General features: G+C 47.7%; 1 protein-coding gene across 1 annotated transcript; it reads right to left on the bottom strand.

Moving 5' to 3' along the window:
• Positions 1–1,046: 1,046 nt before the first annotated feature.
• LOC115896350 lies at positions 1,047–13,901 on the bottom strand. Its single transcript, XM_030926662.1, has 3 exons — positions 13,586–13,901; positions 9,055–9,888; positions 1,047–4,722 (listed from the first exon to the last, which is right to left on the bottom strand). The coding sequence occupies exons 1-2, from the start codon at positions 13,899–13,901 to the stop codon at positions 9,257–9,259; spliced, it is 948 nt and encodes a 315-aa protein (XP_030782522.1). The 3' UTR covers positions 1,047–4,722; positions 9,055–9,256.
• Positions 13,902–18,247: the final 4,346 nt, after the last annotated feature.

Here is an 18,247-nt window from a genome sequence, read left to right on the forward strand (position 1 = left end):
AAATGTTAAGAGTCTGAGGACCCAAGTGGGCAGGAGCTGGGCATGGGGAGGATCACGGTGCAGGCAGGACCAGGGTGCAGTGTGGATGGGCTCCAGTAGGAGTGGGGTGCTGGTGGGGCAGGGGTGGGGGTAGGTGTGGGGGGCGTCAGAGCAGGGTGCTCCTAGGAGTGGGGTGCTGGTGGGGTGGGGCACGGTAGGAGCAGGGTGTGGGTAGGATCAGGGTGTGGGTAATACTGGGGTGCTGGCACGGCAGGGCGTGGGTAGGAGCAGAGGGCGTGTAAGACTGGGCTCCTGGTGAGGCCAGCGTGGATAGGATGGGGTGCTGCAGGACTGGTAGCAGTTGGGTGTTGGCGGGGCGGGGCGTGGTTAGGACCGGGACACGGGTGGGTGGAGAGTGACGGCAGGGCAGGGCGTTGGTAGGAGTGGGGTGCTGGTAGGAGTAGGGTACAGGACGCGGTTAGGAGCAGGGTGCTGGTGGCGCAGGGCACGGGTAGAAGCGGGGTGGGGATGGAACAGGATGCTGACGCGGCGGGGCGGGGTGCTGGTGGGGAGAAGCGTGGGTAGGATGGGGTGCTGCAGGATGGGTAGCAGTTGGGTGTTGGCGGGGTGGGGCGCGGGTAGGATGTGGTGCTGCCGGGCAGGGCAGCAGGTAGGAGAAAGGTCCAGGTAGGTGCCAGGTGCTGCGGGGTCGGACCCAGGTAGGAGCGGGGTGCAGTAGGAGCAGGGTGACACCTGGGCCAGGCCCAGGAAGGGGCGAAGTGTGGGTAGGAGCAGGATGCTGGTGGGGCAGGGCACAGTTAGGACCGTGGCACAGGTGGGTAGAGGGTGATGGCAGGGCATTGGTAGGAGCCGGGTGCGGTAGGAGTAGGGTGCTGGTGGCACAGGGCACAGGTAGAAGTGGGGTGCGAGTGGAGCAGGATGCTGACGGGGCAGGGTGCTGGCGGGGAGAAGCATGGGTAGGTGCAGGGTGAAGGTAGGATCGGGGTGCTGGAGGGGTGTGGGAGGGTGGGACAGGGTGTGGGAGGGGCAGGGTGATTGTGGGCTGGGGCCACAGGTATGATGTGGTGCTGAGAGCCCGATGTGGGTGGAGCAGCGTGTGGGTAGGAGCAGGGTGCTGGTGGGGCGGGACACCCAGGTTAGGACCCAGGTGCGGGTAGGTGGAGGGCGATGGCAGGGCAGGGCGTTGGTAGGAGCAGGGTGCCAGTAGTATGTCCAGAATTGGTGGGTTCTTGGTCTCGCTGACTTTCAGAATGAAGCTGCAGACCCTCGCGGTGGGTGTTACAATTCTTAAAGGTGGTGTGTCAGGAGTTTGTTCCTTCAGACGTCCAGATGTATCTGGAGTTTCTTCCATCTGGTGGGTTCCTGCTGTGGACCCTCGAGGTGAGCGTTACAGTTCTTAAAGGCTGCACATCTGGACTTGTTCCTTCCTTCCACTGGGTTAGGGGTCTTGCTGGCCTCAGGAGTGAAGCTGCAGACCTTCGAGGTGTTACAGCTCATAAAGGTGGCACAGGCCCAAAGAGTAAGCAGCAACAAGGTTTATTGCAAAGAGCAAAAGAACAAAACGAACACAGGCTAAAAAGGGGACCCCAACGAGTTGCAGCTGTTGGCTCCGGCAGCCTGCTTTTATTCTTATCTGACCCCACCCACATACTGCTGATTGGTCCATTTTACAGAGCGCTGACTGGTCCGTTTTACAGAGAGCTCTGATTGGTCCGTCTTGACAGAGTGCTGATTGGTGCGTTTACAAACCTTTAGCTAGACAGAAAAGTTCTCCAGGTCCCCACCTGATCCAGAAGCCCAGCAGGCTTCACCTCTTAATAGCAGTCGCCCCGGACTTTGCGCCACCCAGTCCAGGCACTCCGGCAGCCCAGAGGGAGCTCCTCCCTCCATCAAGCCCAGCAGGCCACAGCGAGGGCCTGGCTCACAGAGCCCGCGCCCACCAGAACCGGCGTCGGCCCCTGAGCCCCATGCGCAGTCTGGCCTCCCGCCCCCGCCTCTCCCTCCACACCTCCCCACCAGCAGAGGGAGCCGGCTCTGGTCCTGGCCAGCCCCAGAGAGGGGCCCTCGCAGCGCAGCTGCGGGTTGAAGGGCTCCTGGAGCGCGGCCAGAGCAGATGCCGAGGGGAAGGAGGTGCCGGAGAGTGAGCGAGGGCTGCTAGCACGTTGTCACCTCTCCATAGGAACAGGGTGCAGGAGGTGGGTAGGTTCGGAACCTGATGCTGGAAAGGCCACCAGTAGCCTGGGTCCCAGCATCTCTGCAGGCGCAGCCGCTTGTTTCACCTGGTGCGCCATCTTGCAGTTCCTGAATTTGCCCCTTTTGGCTGCACAGAGAGGTCAAGGAAGCCGCGCGCGAATGCAAGGTCAGAATGACTGGGGTGCGACCAAGGGGAGTTGGAGAACCGCCCTTCCTCCCCAGGTTCCCCAGGCAGAGCCCAACACCCACCACCCCTGCGGTTTTTCAGAGGCCCCACTGGGCCTCAGCGGAAGGGTTGGGGGCGGGGCAGACACAGGAGGAGGGAAAGAGCTGGGCAGGGAAGGGGGCCAAGAGAGCCTCTCTCAACATTCGGGTTAGTGGATAGACTGGGGGTCCTGCAGGGCTAGCCACGAAGAAATGTAACCGTGGGTGGAAAAACACGAATTGGGGAGGAGTGAGGAAGAGAAGTTGGTTACCAGGCAGCAGGTGGTCTTAGGCAATCATAGGAGCTGAGGGGCTGGGTTCTCATTGTCAGACCCCGGGCTGGTAAGTTTCAGGGAACTCAGATGAAACCAATGTAACTTCCTTTAAGACTAGCGGGATCAGTTTCTCTGTTTATTCAAGGAAGCTGTATACATCAGATCTATGGGAGAATTGGACACTTTTCAGCCTCGTGCGAGGAGCTGTAAGGGTGGGTGTCCTTCCCCCCTTCTACACAGGGGCACTCTTAGGATGTGGGACTGGCAGCACTGGAGGTGAAGAGCACTGTCCAGAATGGACTTCAGGCTGGGTTGGAGGTGTTGTCGTTGCAGCTGAGGTCTAGGAAGCAGGAATGATGGTGGGACAGTTAAATTGACCTGTCTGGGTGTTTTTGGAACACAGGGTCACCAAATCAGTTAAAGATCCGATTGGCTTAGGAGGGCTCCATGGGACCAGGACCTTTTTCTGGATGGTGAACATAGTTCCAACATCAAATCCCAAAATATAAAGCCTTAATCCCTGTGACATGCCGTAATACCATTGAGCTAAACTAGGGTTACCGACAGTCACAGTAAGAGGATTGCTCTCATTTCTCCTCACTTCCTTCACAACAGTACGTGTCTTTGCAAACACCACCTGGAAAGTGGGAACATCCAAGAAAGTCTCTTTTGTAGTCGATTTATGTGCTTTGCTCCCAGAACCTGCCCGTACCCACAAAGAACAGCACGATCTGCCGATCATGGGATCAGGGAACGTCGACATTGCTGCAGGGTTCGGACACACCAGAAGTCGGACTGGATGTGGAAGCTCTAAGGGTGCAGAAAAGGGGTCCAGAGCGTTGGCTTTCACCTTCGTCCTGGAAATCACCCTGACTCTAGCGGCCGAGATTCTTACCAGTTTTTCTGCCCTCACTGGACGTGTGTAACCTTGCCACTTACTCTGGAGGATCAACCCTACCTTCAACCCTTTCCATATAAGTCTTTTCTGGATGTTTCCACAAAATGGAATTATACAGTATGGTAAATACATTTTCATCTATCTATTTTTATATTGAACTAGATTCAACATATAGCCACAATGAAATGTTTAAATTTTCCTTCTGGAAAGTTAAAAATATTTATCTTTCTTCATACTTCTCCGCTGCTTCTTCTTTTACATACTGAAACAGCTTTTCTTTTGTAGAATTATATTCATTCATTAATTTCTTATTTTTCTCTTCTAGAAGAAGATCTTTCTACTCTCAAGACAGCCTCCTTGGATATTAATTACTATCTCTTTATCATTGCCTTCCTTATGAGCACCCTGTAGTTGTTGTTTAAGCAAGAGATTTTCACATTCTAGTTGACACAGTCTCTCCTCTACACAGTTGTGCTTTCCGGTGGATTGACTAGTTTAGCTTCCTCATTTGGATGCACCTGCTCCATTTCCTTTATTCAATGCTGTGCTTGCCTCTGGTCCATCTGCACGCTTTCTAAAGCCAGTGTCTTTTCCCTGAGAGCATCTCTTGTCTCATGGAGCTTACCTTTTAAGGTATTTAACTTCATCCCAGCTTTAGAAAATTGTTCAGTAAGCAACTCCTGTTTATCTTTTAGTTGAGAAATAGTAGAACTCATTTTTTTTATGTACAGAAAAATTACATGCTCTCTGTAAAACAAGTTCTAGGTCTTTTGTTTCTACACTTTCACTGTGCTCATTTATAGCAGCAGCCAGTCTAGAATGGAGGAATTCAACTTCAGCTTCCAGTCTGTCTGTGCGGTGTTTTTCCTTCTCCAATTTTGAATTCAGCCTTGTATTCACAGCTTTGAGGTCATTAAGCTGTTGCCAACACTGGGACATTGTTTTTGTTATCATTTTCTCATTGAGTCTCACACTCTTTTCAAAGTTAGCATTTATTTCCCTAATACTTTTAATTTCCTGAATATATTCCTTTTCCTTTTTGAGACTGTCATTTTTTATTACATATAATTCCCATCTGAGTGTGGCAATATCTCCCTTCAACATGCAATTTGTATATATCACATCCTTCTTTTTTCCATAACTTTGAAAATCCTAAATAAAACAAAAGAAATTTTCAGCTAGCACTCAATAAAATAACATCATGGTTATCTCTGAAGTGAAAGAACAACCCGTACATTCATGCAATCAAAAGTTGCTGTAAGTGGATATCCAACTGGAGAAAAAGTTGAGCAAAACCTTGAACCTTACAGAGCATAAATTTCAAAAAGTTCAAATATTTATTTGAAGTCAATGAATCCATAAAACTAAAACACACACGTACACACTGGAGAATTTTTAAGAATATCAGAATTGGAAAAGCCTTTCTCTGAATTACAACAAACTCAAAGTAAAATATTAACTAATTTGACTAAATTAAAATGTTGGAAAAAGGAAATTGCATTTATACTATGATATCTAACCCAGACACCACCCTATAGTAAAAGTTTTACCTCCACCTGTATTTGGACAGATAAAATTTCTCAAAGTTTTAAAAGTTCTGTTTCCCTGATAATACTGTATTGTGATTTGACTAAACATTTTTTTAGTCAGTTATAAGAATTTCATTTACTAAATCATAAATCTAGACATTGTACTAAGCACTTCTACAAACATACATTGATGAACTTATTTAGTTATCACAATTCTTAAAAAGAGAGGTTAAAAATATAAGCAAGCTGCAGGATTTTCCCAGGGCTTCTGACTCTACTTCTAGTTCTCCACCAGATCACAGTTACTTCTGTGGTGTAAATATATCAACACAAAAACAGAGATACAAAAAGACACAGGCATAAAATGTGGCTTCTGTCTTTGTCACCTGGATTCTCCATGAAATAGCCAGATTGAGAGGATGTGACCTTGTGGGGCTTCAGAAACAGAAAAGCAGCTTTCCCTTTTCTGCACTAAGCTATTATTTTCCCCACTGCCTTTTATCCTTATTTTTTCATTTGGATCCTGGGATATAAAAAAAGTGAAGGTGCTCACTGAAACAGAGGAACCAAAGTTTACCACAACACAAGGAGCAGAGTGAAACTACTGAGTTGCTACTGCAGAATCCTGGAAAATGAGATGTTCCCCAAGTTTACATTCAGTTACCACAAAAGTTTATAGCTGGAAGATTTACAGTATAGTTGTATTCTCTAGCCCCATTATCTACTTGATAATGGAAGTAAAACCAAGAAATATTAAATAATTCACCCAAAGCTCCTACGGTGGCATTACCTAGCATTTCATGGCACCAAAGGGAAGATACAATTAAATATTGCTGAATTACATAAATTACCAGATAAATATATCAAATTAGATAAATTAAAAGTGTGACTTTGGCAAAGCAATTTAATGCCTCAGAGGACAGCAGGAGGCCTCATCTGCTTTTACTTTGAAAGAAGAAAATCTCTAGATTTTTGTCTATCTTTAGAATACAATGTACAGAACTCAGCTTTCTACGATAGAGTCAAATGATAAATTTTTGGCTGAGGAGTTATGCTACTTATATGATAAAATCATACATGTCAAAACTTACCATATTTTATTAAACAACAATGTAAAAGTGTGATTCAACAGAAACATTGGAGAGTGGTGATTTTTTTAAAATATGCAAAAGTATATGTATTTGTTTCCAAAAATATTTAAAATGGCCATGATGGAATTATAAGTTTAAACAGCTTGAGTCAAACAAATAAACTTACATGCATGAAAGCACATTAAACAGACATCTTTGGCTGATAATATTTGTTGCAACTCTCAAGGCTGGATACATTTTCAAGTCTCTTCTCAGTCATTGTTTCCCTCTTCTTGTGTTACCATTTTATCATTTAAATAAATGTAATTCATCTTTAAATGAATACAGTAAGAAGAATCTAGAGCTTATTTCTTTAGCAATTTTCTTTATGTTTAGCTGATTCAGAAGATCACATGGTATATGGCTAAATTATTTTCCCAGGCCATGTGTTACTTGGAAGACTGATAGTGAGACTTAGGTTGACTAATGAACAAATATTATGATAATGTTTTCCAGAACTGTCATTTAGATAGCAGCACTAATCTACTTTGACACATAATTACACATTTAGATAACTCCACTGTAACTATACACATGAGATTTTCTTGAGTAGAAAACCAGAATGAATCAGATAATTTATAAAAAGAGAAGTAGCAAGTGAACCTCTTTCTTTTTATAGTTGAACTTTCTTTCTTCAAAGCCAGGAACTCTGCTTGTAACATGCCCACCTCATTCTTAAGCCTTTGCATATCTTGCTGTAAGTCTAGATATGCTTTTGGTGTTCTGTCACTACGGGGTGGAGAATAACTCACATTTTCTCATTCGGGTTTCATGCTTTTATAGCTATTAGCAGTGGGACTGTCATATGTGGCTCCCTGAAACATACTTGCCAGTCATCTTCTAAGCTTTAGAAGAGCTTCTAAATTCCATATGGCTTGTGGAACAAGTGCTGTATTGGATTTTTGCTTTTGTAAGTGTAACAGCAGAAATACTGAGGCTTTCTATCTGTATCACATGCCTCATTTCTTTGGAGTGAGAAAACCACAAATCAAAAAGACTTTTTGGATCTCTAGACTGAGGCCAGTGTCTAATTTCCAATTAGTGGTATTTTGGTTTATATTTTTTGCCATTTGCATATCAAACTCTTGATCTTCTTTCATTTCAGCCATAACTACTGGGTTCCTTAATTTTTCAATTTCTGTATCATTACAACAATTCTCTTCATCTCTGAGAAACAGGTTACATGTCTGGTTTGTTATAATTTTTACAGTCTGATTTATTTTCATTTGTGTAAAGCTTAGAAGGTGACTGACAGGTGTGTTTTAGGGACCCAGAGTATAAATGCAATGAAAAGACATGTTTGTGATGGGCTCCTTCTGTTTAGGCAATGCCTGGAATACTACAGAGTTAGACACTCCAAGATGCATCTGCTTCCTTGCAGTCAGGGATATGATTCATCAGATTAGAGGGCACTCCCTTTAACTTTATCCCTCTCCAGAGTTACTATGTAAGAGCTCTTCCTCAGGACAAACAGTAATTTTGGATTTTTCAAAACTTTCACCAATCTTCGGTTGAACTTTTTGGTAATTAATTTTAAAAGAAGTCTTGAATATACAGATAATACCCTCTTTATCACAATTCTTACTCAGTTCTGGTTCTTGAGACATTTTTTTTTTGCAGGTGTAAAAGTGGAAAATTAATTTGCTTGTTTTGTTTCTCAGATGTCTTTTCTGTTAGGGTGCATGTTTTAAAATTTATTCTGAATTAAGTATGAACAAAAAATAGAACATAATTAAAATTTAACTGTAAAACTTAATCTGTGTTTTGCCACCCCTAAGTTACTGGATTATAACTAAGAAGTCAAAAATAATTTGCCTTGGCTTAACATAGGAGAAAAACATGAACCAGCAAGCTTAACTCTCACTGCTAGTTTGGACTAAACTTAATTCATTATGAATTAAATCTGCCAGAAATGGGTTCACAGATGATATGTAGTATTCCAAAAGTTTCTCTCTTAAAAGGATTTTGACCTCAGCATACCATAAATAGTGAACCCCTACAGTAAATTCATATTTCTGAAGATTAACCGGAGAGTAGGCAAATGCTAAATTATTAGAAGCCAAAATGAACACCAATCAGAAAGAGAAGAAAATTTTTAGATTCTACTTCAAATGCTATGAGTGTTATCTGGATAGATTATTTCTTATATTCAGTTCTAATATATTCTAAGTTCCACTAGTGACAGTGGAATAAAAGATTTTAATAATGTTTACTATTTATGTTAAAATAAGAAAGTTATTGTTTGTACCCTGACACCAAAGTCTCATTCTGGAAGTCGTAATTCTCTTAATAGGCAGTTGGGTTGATTGTATGACCCCATCCTCTCCCTGAACATAGACACTGAAGGCAACCAGAGACCAAAAAAACAGAAGAAGTTTTTAACCTCAGCACTGGTGACCAGCAACATAAAACTGCAAAGTTTGAACCACTGGGAATGATGCCTCCTTTAACAGGAGTTGAACTCAGTGGCCATCACTGTCCAATTGTTCATAATTTCTCTAGCTTAGTAATACAACTCCATTTTTGATGTTACTTACTTTATCGTGAAGAAGGTTATAAAAATAAAAGATAAAATAAAAGAGCAAAGAGACTTCTGGAAACTTCTGGCCTCAGGTTCAAGGGTACAGATAGCTATGAGTTACTACAGACTGTAAGAATATTTTAAATTTTATAACTGACTAAAATATTTTAAAATTAAATATGAAATTACGATCTGTTGGATTCTAAAAGGATAGTCTAAAAGGTCACTTCATTTGGACTATGCTATGTTATTAAAGAAAAACCAACCAACCAATAGTAAACCAGAAATTTAAATTGCTACATACCTGTGGCTGTTTGTTTTCACTTCTTTCAAGTATTTCTTGGTTTTCCTCTGAAGCCACTTTTAAGTCGTGTTCTGCTGACAAATCCATATGCTGAGTTAAGATGAATGACTTAGAACAGTTAAAGACTATGATCTTTATAAAAATGGATATAAAAGCCAGCCCCCTCCCCAAGACCCCATTCCCAATCCCCTTCTCAGCTCCCTCAGGCCGGCAGAGCGGCTCTGATCAGGTCAGCGGCGGACGGGAAGCGGCCCGGCTTGGGAGAGGTGGTTTGGTTGGTTGGCTGGTTCTGGATGGGGGGGTCAACCCTCCAGCGGGACTGGGTATCCGAGCTGTTGTCCGGCCTGAGCGGGAGCCCCGGAAAGTGGTATAAATCTCTCCGGGAAGCCCCGCCGGGGCCGGGCCGAGTTGGTCCAAGGCGGTGGGGAAGCTTCGGACACCACCCTGGTGCTGTCCCCTGTCCCGCCGTCCGCGCTTGGGGTGCCTTGGCGGTGATCCGGGTGCCGCACTGGGAGGCCCTGCCGCCCGGGAGGCTCGGATCCGGGGCGCCCAGTGCCCCGCGCTGTCTTCCGGGAGTCGCCGGGCCGCAGCTCCACGCAGGCCTGGGACGCAGCCTCCAGGCGCCCAGGCCTGTTTCTGCTTGTGGGGCCGCGGCTGCGCAGTATTGCCCTGTCTCCCAGCAAAGCTGCGCCCCGGGCGTGGGTCCCCTGAGGGGGCCGGGGCTCGAGTTCCCCTCCGTTCTGCCGCCTGCGTCGGGGTAGAGGTTCCGAGTTCCAGCCCTGAGCTCTGTGAGCTCCGCCGGGAGGGGGCTGGATTTGGGACCACACTTCCTCACTGCCGTGGGTTAGACTTAGTTTGAGAGCGGCTGGCCCCTCCTTCCTGTCCCCGTGTCCTCCACTGTCTGTTAATGCTCTTTATTCCTGCCTGGGGAGGGAGGGCTGGGGGCGCCATCTGGGTCTGTTTTCTACCCTAGCGGGGCCCTAGGACAGTGTCATTTAGACACCACTCTGTCACCTTTCCTGGAGAGGGGCCCTGATCCAGGGCTGAGATTTTTTTGAGATAGAGTCTGGCTGTCGCCCAGGCTGGAGTGCAGTGGCCCGATCTCAGCTCACTGCAAGCTCCGCCTCCGGGGTTCACGCCATTCTCCTACCTCAGCCTCCCGAGTAGCTGGGACTACAGGCGCCGCCACCACGCCCTGCAAATTTGTTTGTATTTTTAGTAGAAACGGGGTTTCACCGTGTTAGCCAGGATGGTCTCGATCTCCTGATGTCGTGATCTGCCCGCCTAGGCCTCCCAAAGTGTGGGCTGAGAGATCTTACAGTGTGAGGGGGAATGAGGCCTTCGGGAAAGGCTTCTCAGGGGTTGTCTCCTTCTGTCTTCTGTCTCTCCAGGTAGGGACAGAACCAGGTCAGGCCTGGACTTGCAGTCCCAGAGAACAGAGGATGGAGATGGGGGCTGGTACTCATGGGCTCTGTGTATGCCCTCTATGGCCTGGTTCTGTGTATAATGTTCCACCCCAGTGCTGAGGGCCAAGACACCCCCTTGGCCTTGGTGCTGGGGGCATCCTGGGGCAAGGAGTGTAGGCAGAACTCCCGAAAGTTGGAGATTTGGGGAAATTGTGTCACCTCCCTTTTAGACTCCTGTAGCCCCCTGCAGTGGCAAGATCTCAGGCCACAGCAATCTCCACCTCCTGGGCTCAAGCAATCCTCCCACTTCAGCCTCTGGAATAGCTGGGAACACAGGCATGCACCACCACTCCAGGCTAATTTTAGTTTTTGTAGAGACCGGGTTTCGTCATGTTGCCCAGGCTAAAGTGCCGTGGCTATAGTCACAATTATTGCACACTACCACCTCAAACTCCTAAGCTCAAGTGATCCTCCTGCCTCAGCCTGCAGAGTAGCTGGGACTACAGGCATGTACCACCATGCTTGACTTAACCATTCTTTTTTAGTTTTTTTTTTTTTTTTTTTTGAGACAGGGTCTTGCTCTGTTGCCCAGGCCAAATGCAGTGGTGTGATCATGGCTCACTACACCCTTGATCCCTGGGCTCAGGTGAACCTCCTGCCTCAGCCTCCCAAGTAGCTGGGACTACAGGTGTGCATTACCACATTGGGCTAATTTTTATTTTTATTTTTTGTAGAGATGAGGTCCTGCTATGTTGCCCAGGCTAGTCTTGAACTCCTGGTTTAAGCAGTCCTGTCTCAGCCTCACAAAGTGCAGGAATTACAGACCTGAGCCACTATGCTCAGCCCCATACAAGGTTGTTTTCTTTTTTTTTTTTTTTTTTTACCTGCCCTTCAGTAAGAAGTAGATTGCACATACTGATCCAATACAGACCTGCATATATATAACAGAAACAAAATTTCTGCAAACTCTTCTTTCCCTTATGACATCCAAGGCACTCTGATATTTTATTTCAGTAAAATGCTGTTGAAGACCCACGGACATGACTGCACCCCTCACTAACTGATCACTGGTTTGGGGAGGAACACTAATGTCCCAGTGGAACCTTGAGAACACCTTGGAGTCCTCCTCTTCCTCTCTGGACCTGAGCCAAACTGTGAGTGGCACAGAGCAAGGACCATATGTATTCTGTTCACTGTTGCATACTCAGTTCATTGACCACAGTGCCAAGCACACAGTGAGCACTCCCTGTGTATCTGCTGAGTAAATAAACGAACAAACCCAACACCTTTCAGCCAAGTCCTGCTGATTTGTTTCTCCTCCGTTCCAGCCTTACTTCTGCCAGCCTTACTTACTTCCAGCCTCACCCCCATCAGCTTCAGACTGGATAAAAGGAAACCATTTCTCTAAAGGATCACTTGCCCTCTCATTTCAGGCCATCCTGCAGCCACCAGAACCTTCTACATGAAATGAAAGGCTCACCACTTCTGCCGGGCACGGTGGCTCAAGTCCTGTAATCCCAGCACTTTGGGAGGCCGAGACGGGCGGATCGCGAGGTCAGGAGATAGAGACCTTCCTGGCTAACACGGTGAAACCCCGTCTCTACTAAAAATACAAAAACTAGCCGGGCGAGATGGCGGGCGCCTGTAGTCCCAGCTACTCGGGAGGCTGAGGCAGGAGAATGGCGTGAACCCGGGAGGCGGAGCTTGCAGTGAGCTGAGATCTGGCCACTGCACTCCAGTCCGGGCAACAGAGCGAGACTCCGCCTCAAAAAAAAAAAATAAATAAATAAATAAAAAATAAATAAATAAATAAATAAAACTACTGCTTTAAAAAAAAAAAAAAAGAAAGGCTCACCACTTCATAACCTTTAGGGAAATTCTTGACCAGGTGCAGTGGCTCACTCCTGTAATCCCAGTGCTTTAAGAGGCCACGATGGGAGGATTGCCTGAGCCAGGTGTTTGCCACCAGCCTGGGCAACATAGTGAGACCCCGTCTCTACAAAAAAAAAAAAAAAAAAAATTGGCTGGGTGTGGTGGCTCACGCTTGTAATCCCAGCAATTTTGGAGGCTGAGGCGGGTGGATCACTTGAGGTCAGGAGTTCGAGACCAGCCTGGCCAACATGGTGAAACCCCGTCGCTCCTAAAGATACAAAAATTAGCCAGGTGGGGCGGCAGGTGCCTGTAATCCCAGCTACTCGGGAGGCTGAGGAGGAAGAATTGCTTGAACCTGGGAGGTGGAGGTTGCAGTGAGCCAAGATCGTGCTACTGCATGCACTCCAGCCTGGGCAACAGAGTGAGACTCCATCTCAAAAATAATAAAAATAAATAAATAAAAATTAAAAGAAAATTACCTGGGTGTGACAATGTGCGCTTGTAGTTCCAGCTACTTGGGAGGCTGAATTGGAAGGATCATTTGAGCCCAGGAGGTCAAGGCTGCAGTAAGCAGTGATCGTGCCACTGCCCTCGGCCTGGGCAACAGAGCAAGACGCAATCTTAAAAAAAAAAAAAAAAAATTCCTGGCCAGGCGCAGTGGCTCATGCCTGTAATCCCAGCACTTTGGGAGGCCGAGGCGGGCGGATCACGAGGTCAGGAGATCAAGACCATCCTGGCCAACATGGTGAAACCCTGTCTCTACTAAAAATATAAAAAATTAGCCAGGTGTGGTGGCAGGCACCTGTAGTCCCAGCTACTTGGGAAGCTGAGGCAGGAGAATGGCGTGAACCTGGGAGGCAAAGCTTGCAGTGAGCTGAGATTGCACCACTGCATTCCAGCCTGGGTGACAGAGAGAGACTCTGTCTCAAAAAAAAAAAAAAAAAAAAAAAAGTCAGGAGGAAGTCCCAGCCCTGGGCTTGTCTTCTTTCTCCTCTTTGTGGAGAAGCTCACAGATCCGGGTGCAGCAGAAGTGTGACTGCAGCCCAGGCTGCCTCCCTGCGTCTTCGTACCTTCTCCTTGCCCTGCACTGCCACACCAGCAAACAGTAAGATCTACAGGAGCCACACAGCTTCCCCGCAAGGCAAACAGCTGGGGTCAGGGGTCAACCTGCCAGCTGCCCACGCCAAGGGGACAGCTGCCACACCTCACACTGGCCTGGGGCACCATCTTCCACTTGCCTGAGTCGTGCTAACCCTTCCCTCCTGGAGCAGCCTTTGGCCTGACTTCCTGTCCCCAAAGGTGGTCAGGCACATGAGGCTGAGAGTGCCAGTCCCTCCCGTTGCCAAGGGCGCCGCTGTCCAACCTTGCCATGTCTGTGCCTTCACTGGATTCTGAGCTCCTGGCAACTGCATGTAACTTCACCTGTTTCTTGTAATCAGATTTCCTTTGGAGGCTAGCCCAGAGTCCTGCCCATGGAAACACAAAATCCATTTGAGAACCCAAGGGACCCCAGAGCATCTCCACAAGCCCCTGACAAACTGGACAACTGACAACTCTTCCCCCTGCCATCCCCAAGGTGGCCTCCCCGCCACAGGACTCCGTGTTCCTTGCATGACTGTCCTTTCTGTTCAGCCTGGGCTCTCCAGAGTGCATCCACCCAGCTTCTGTTCAGCCTGGGCTCTGCAGAGTGCATCACCCAGCCCCTCACTCCCACCCCGGCCTTCGCACATGCTGGTCTAAGTCATCTGTGCCTGCAGACATTAAGGTGGAGGAACGTGATTCCACCAGCACCCCACAGCCTGCGAGGAGGTGAACCCAGGGATTGTGTGTCTAAGTCCACGGAGGGATGAACAGGCCCAGGAAGCAGGAAAATCCTCCTGCCCAGGTCTCGCTCCCACCCCCACTGTCTCCCTGTGTGGCACCTTCTGGTCAGTCAGCTCAGCCAAACACAGGCATTCCGGGCCCGGCTGGACTAGCCTGGACACCTGCCTCTCCCTTGGCTCCTTCCTCAGCCGCTCCTGTGACGGGACAGACAGTGAGCCTAGAGTGAGTGCCAAGGATGTGAGTGTAGCCTCCGGTGTGCATGCCACAGTCTCAGGAGTAGGCCGAGCAGCAGGCACGTGATGAGGGCTCTGAGCACCCTCAGGAGCAGAGAAGTAGCTTACAGATCCGGCAGGTCAGGGTGGCAGCTTGGCAGGAACTTCTTCCTCCAGATCACAGTGGGAAAAGCAGCCTCCACCCCACAGGTCACTGGCTTTGTGTCCTGACGGTGCTGCCACAGCCTGCTCCTGGGAATGGATTCTCTCCCTTGACCCAGACCCAGGAGGCCTCACCTCAGCCCCAGGGATTCCTGCTCAGGGAGGCCAGGGCGTCTCCCGCGTTGCAGAAGTGCTGAGTCAGATTTCTAGGCTTCAGGCAGCCCTGAGATCCACCCCCGCTTGGCACACCTCTCCTGCTAACTTCTCTGGAGTTGGTCTCAAACCACCGGCTGCTACCCTTCCCTTGAACCCAGCTGAGAGCCGTGCCAAGGGACTAAGGGGTCCTCGGAGCAGGCCCTTAGAGCCTACCTGGTGCTCACAGGCCTCAGGTACCTCCTGTTCCAGAGACAGAATGTTCTGGAAAGAGCAGCTGCAGCGGGTGCACTCAGGGCTGGCTTTCCTCAGCAGTGTTGCTGCAACTGCATTTCTCAGGACTCTAATTTCAGAAATCGCATCCGTGGAAACTCACACCAGTCATCTTATGCTGGAGAAGCCTGCACGAGTCTACCTGTGACGGTTCAATTCCAGGTCATGGTGGGGAGATGAGCCCTTACACATAGCCTGGGGACTGTTTGTCAGAGGTGCAGAGAGGCTGTGCAGCATGGCGGAGTCACACGGACATTGGCAAATCACAGCCAAGGGCCAACTCTGGCCCTCAGCTTCTTTCTGCAAGGCCCAAGAACTAAGAACAGTTCTTAAATTTCAAAAGTGTCACGAAAGAAAACGAGGAATTGTAAACAAAACAAAAAGAAAGGAAGATGTGAACAGAGACCATATCAGGCCAGAAAAGTCTAAAATATTTAGTATCTGACACTTGACAGAAGTTTGCTCACACCGGGCTAGGAGGCTGGAGCAGAGGCCCCCTGAGTGCCTCTGATGTGGAGATTGAGCCTTATGTCTGTCGTCTTGTGGTGGGACACAGGTTGGTGACCCCAACATGATCGCAGTTGTCATCCTGCATTCCCTCCCTCCCTTGTGCCGGCAAGTAGATGTGCACTGGGGTTATTAATGAGTGCTGCTGTTCTGGTACAGGAGTCCCCCCCTACTCCTTGGGAGATGTAGTCCATGACGCCAGCTGATGCCTGAAACCTAAGATGACATGGAACCTGACGGCCATCAATCGAAATATGTTTCTGTTCATGTCCCCGCTCACACATGGAATCCCTTTTCTATCTGAACTGGGTACTTGCCATGTACTGTGGCATCACTTTGGCTGTTAGAGGCGTGGTAGCAAAACTAACACAAAGCCCTTTTTTCTTTATAATTTGAAGGACAGAAGGTCCGTTCTTACTGTAGAGTTTTGCAACCTCGATATACAATTTTTTTCTTACTGAGAACATTCCCCTTTTCACTTAAAGGAGTACTTTATGGCTTCTATTTGGCACACCCGAATTGCCAGCATCCCTACTGTGTGCGTTGGGGTATTATTAAATAAAATAGGGGTGACTTGAGCAGCGTCCTGCCGTATGCAGTTTGATAGCTGAGATGGCTGCTGAGTGACCACGGCAGGGAGGGTGGACAGTGTGGAGACCCCGGACAAAGGGATGGAGCAGCATGGCACCACAGACCCCGGACACAGGAATGGAGCAGCATGGCGCCAGATGCCACACTCCTCAAGACGGAGCACCCTGTACAACTCAGGAACTGCTTATTTATGGGATTTTCCATTTAACATTTTCGGACTTCAGTTTTTCCCGGGTAACTGAAACCTCAGAAAAGGAAACCAGATAAGGGGAAAGGCTGCTGTGCTGATTTTCCTCTCGAGACCCTGCACTGGGGGCTGGGAACAGATAAAGCAGCATTTCCTATCCTCAGATTGCTTGTGGTTCCTGGGGGAATGGATGCAGTTGTCACACAGCTTGTCATGCAACGGACACAGTAATTCATGCCAAGATTAGTGTGAGGGACATTCAGGAGTCACAGAAGCATCCTCCCCTAGTCAGGTGGGTGTGGGGACAGGCTTTTCTGCAGAGCACCGAGGCTAAGCCATCATTCTATGCACCTTAGCACCACTGCCATCCCACTTCTCCCATCTACATACATCTTTAAAATCAGCTCTGCTGGGCTGGGCGCGGTGGCTCACGCCTGTAATCCCAGCACTTTGGGAGGCCGAGGCGGGCAGAACACAAGGTCAGGAGACCGAGACCATCCTGGCTAACACAGTGAAACCCCATCTCTACTAAAAATACAAAAACTTAGCCGGACGTGGTGGTGGGTGCCTGTAGTCCCAGCTACTCAGGAGGCTAAGGCAGGAGAATGGCGTGAACCTGGGAGGCGGAGCTTGCAGTGAGCTGAGATCATACCACTGCACTCTAGCCTGGGAGACAGAGCGAGACTCTGTCAAAAACAAAAACAAAAAATCAAGTGACGAGACAACCAGCAGAATAGGAGGAAATATTTGTGAAGTATTTATTCAACAAAGGATTTGTATGCAGAATACACAAGGAACTCAAACAGTGCAACAGAAACAACCCCCAAATAATGGGATTTTAAAACAGCCAAAGCAGCCGAATACACATCTCTCAAAAGAAGACATACCAGTAGCCAATACGTATGTGAAAAAATGCTTAACATCACTAATCATTAGGAAAATGCAAATTAAAATCACAATGAGATATCATTTTATCCCAGTTAGAACAACTATTATCAAAAAGACTTTCAGAAAATGACAGATGATGGTGAGGATGCAAAGAAAGGGGAGCTTTCATACACTGTCAGAGGGAAGGTAAATTAGTGCAGCTGCTATGGAAAACACTATCGAGGTTCCTCAAAAAACTAAAAACGGAGCTACAGTATGATACAGCAATCCCACTACTGAAGACTTATCCACAGGAAAAAAAAAAAAACCCGTTTATTGTAGCACTATTCCAAACAGCCAAGATCTACCTAAGTCCACACCAAGAGACAAATGGTTAAAGAAAATATCGTACATACACCCACCGGAAAACTATTTTATGCCATAAAAAGAATGGCGTCCTGTCATTCACAGTGACATGGATGAGCCTGGAGGACACGTTGTTAAGCGACATAAGCCAGGGACAGGAAGATAAATGCCACATGTTGTCACTCCTACGTGGGAGCTAAAATAGTTGATCTCATAGAAACAGAGAGTAGAAGAGTGGTTACCAGAGGCTGGGAAGGATGGGTGGGTGGGGAGATAGCCAGAGGTTGGCTCACAGACACAAAAATACAGCTAGACAGGAGGAGTAAGTTCAAGTGTCCTGCACCACTGTAAGGTGAGTATAACTAACCCTAATTTAATGTATATTGTTAAATAACTAGAAGGGCAGATTCTGAACGTTCTCAACACAAAGCAATGGTAAATGGGTGTCAGATATGCTAATCACACTGATTGGATCATTACACATTGCATGCATGAATTGAAACATCACATGTACCTCATACATGTGTACAATTATTAGGCGTTAATTTAAAAATAATAAGAAAAGTGAAAAAAAAAGAAAGAAAGAAAACAAAAAGAGAGAGGCAGAAGGAGATTCCATGACCGTCCGGGGGAAGGTGTAGTGCTGGGGAGATCCTGCCACTGCCCTGCAGAAGGAGGGACCCTGATCCCAGGAGTGCCACTGTGGCGCTGGCAAAGGCCAGGAGAGGAGGCTCCTTCCAGGCTCCGGAGGGAGTGCCAGTACCTTGGTTTCT

Source organism: Rhinopithecus roxellana, chromosome 3 (assembly GCF_007565055.1).
Source record: "Rhinopithecus roxellana isolate Shanxi Qingling chromosome 3, ASM756505v1, whole genome shotgun sequence".
NCBI classification, from domain to species: domain Eukaryota; kingdom Metazoa; phylum Chordata; class Mammalia; order Primates; family Cercopithecidae; genus Rhinopithecus; species Rhinopithecus roxellana.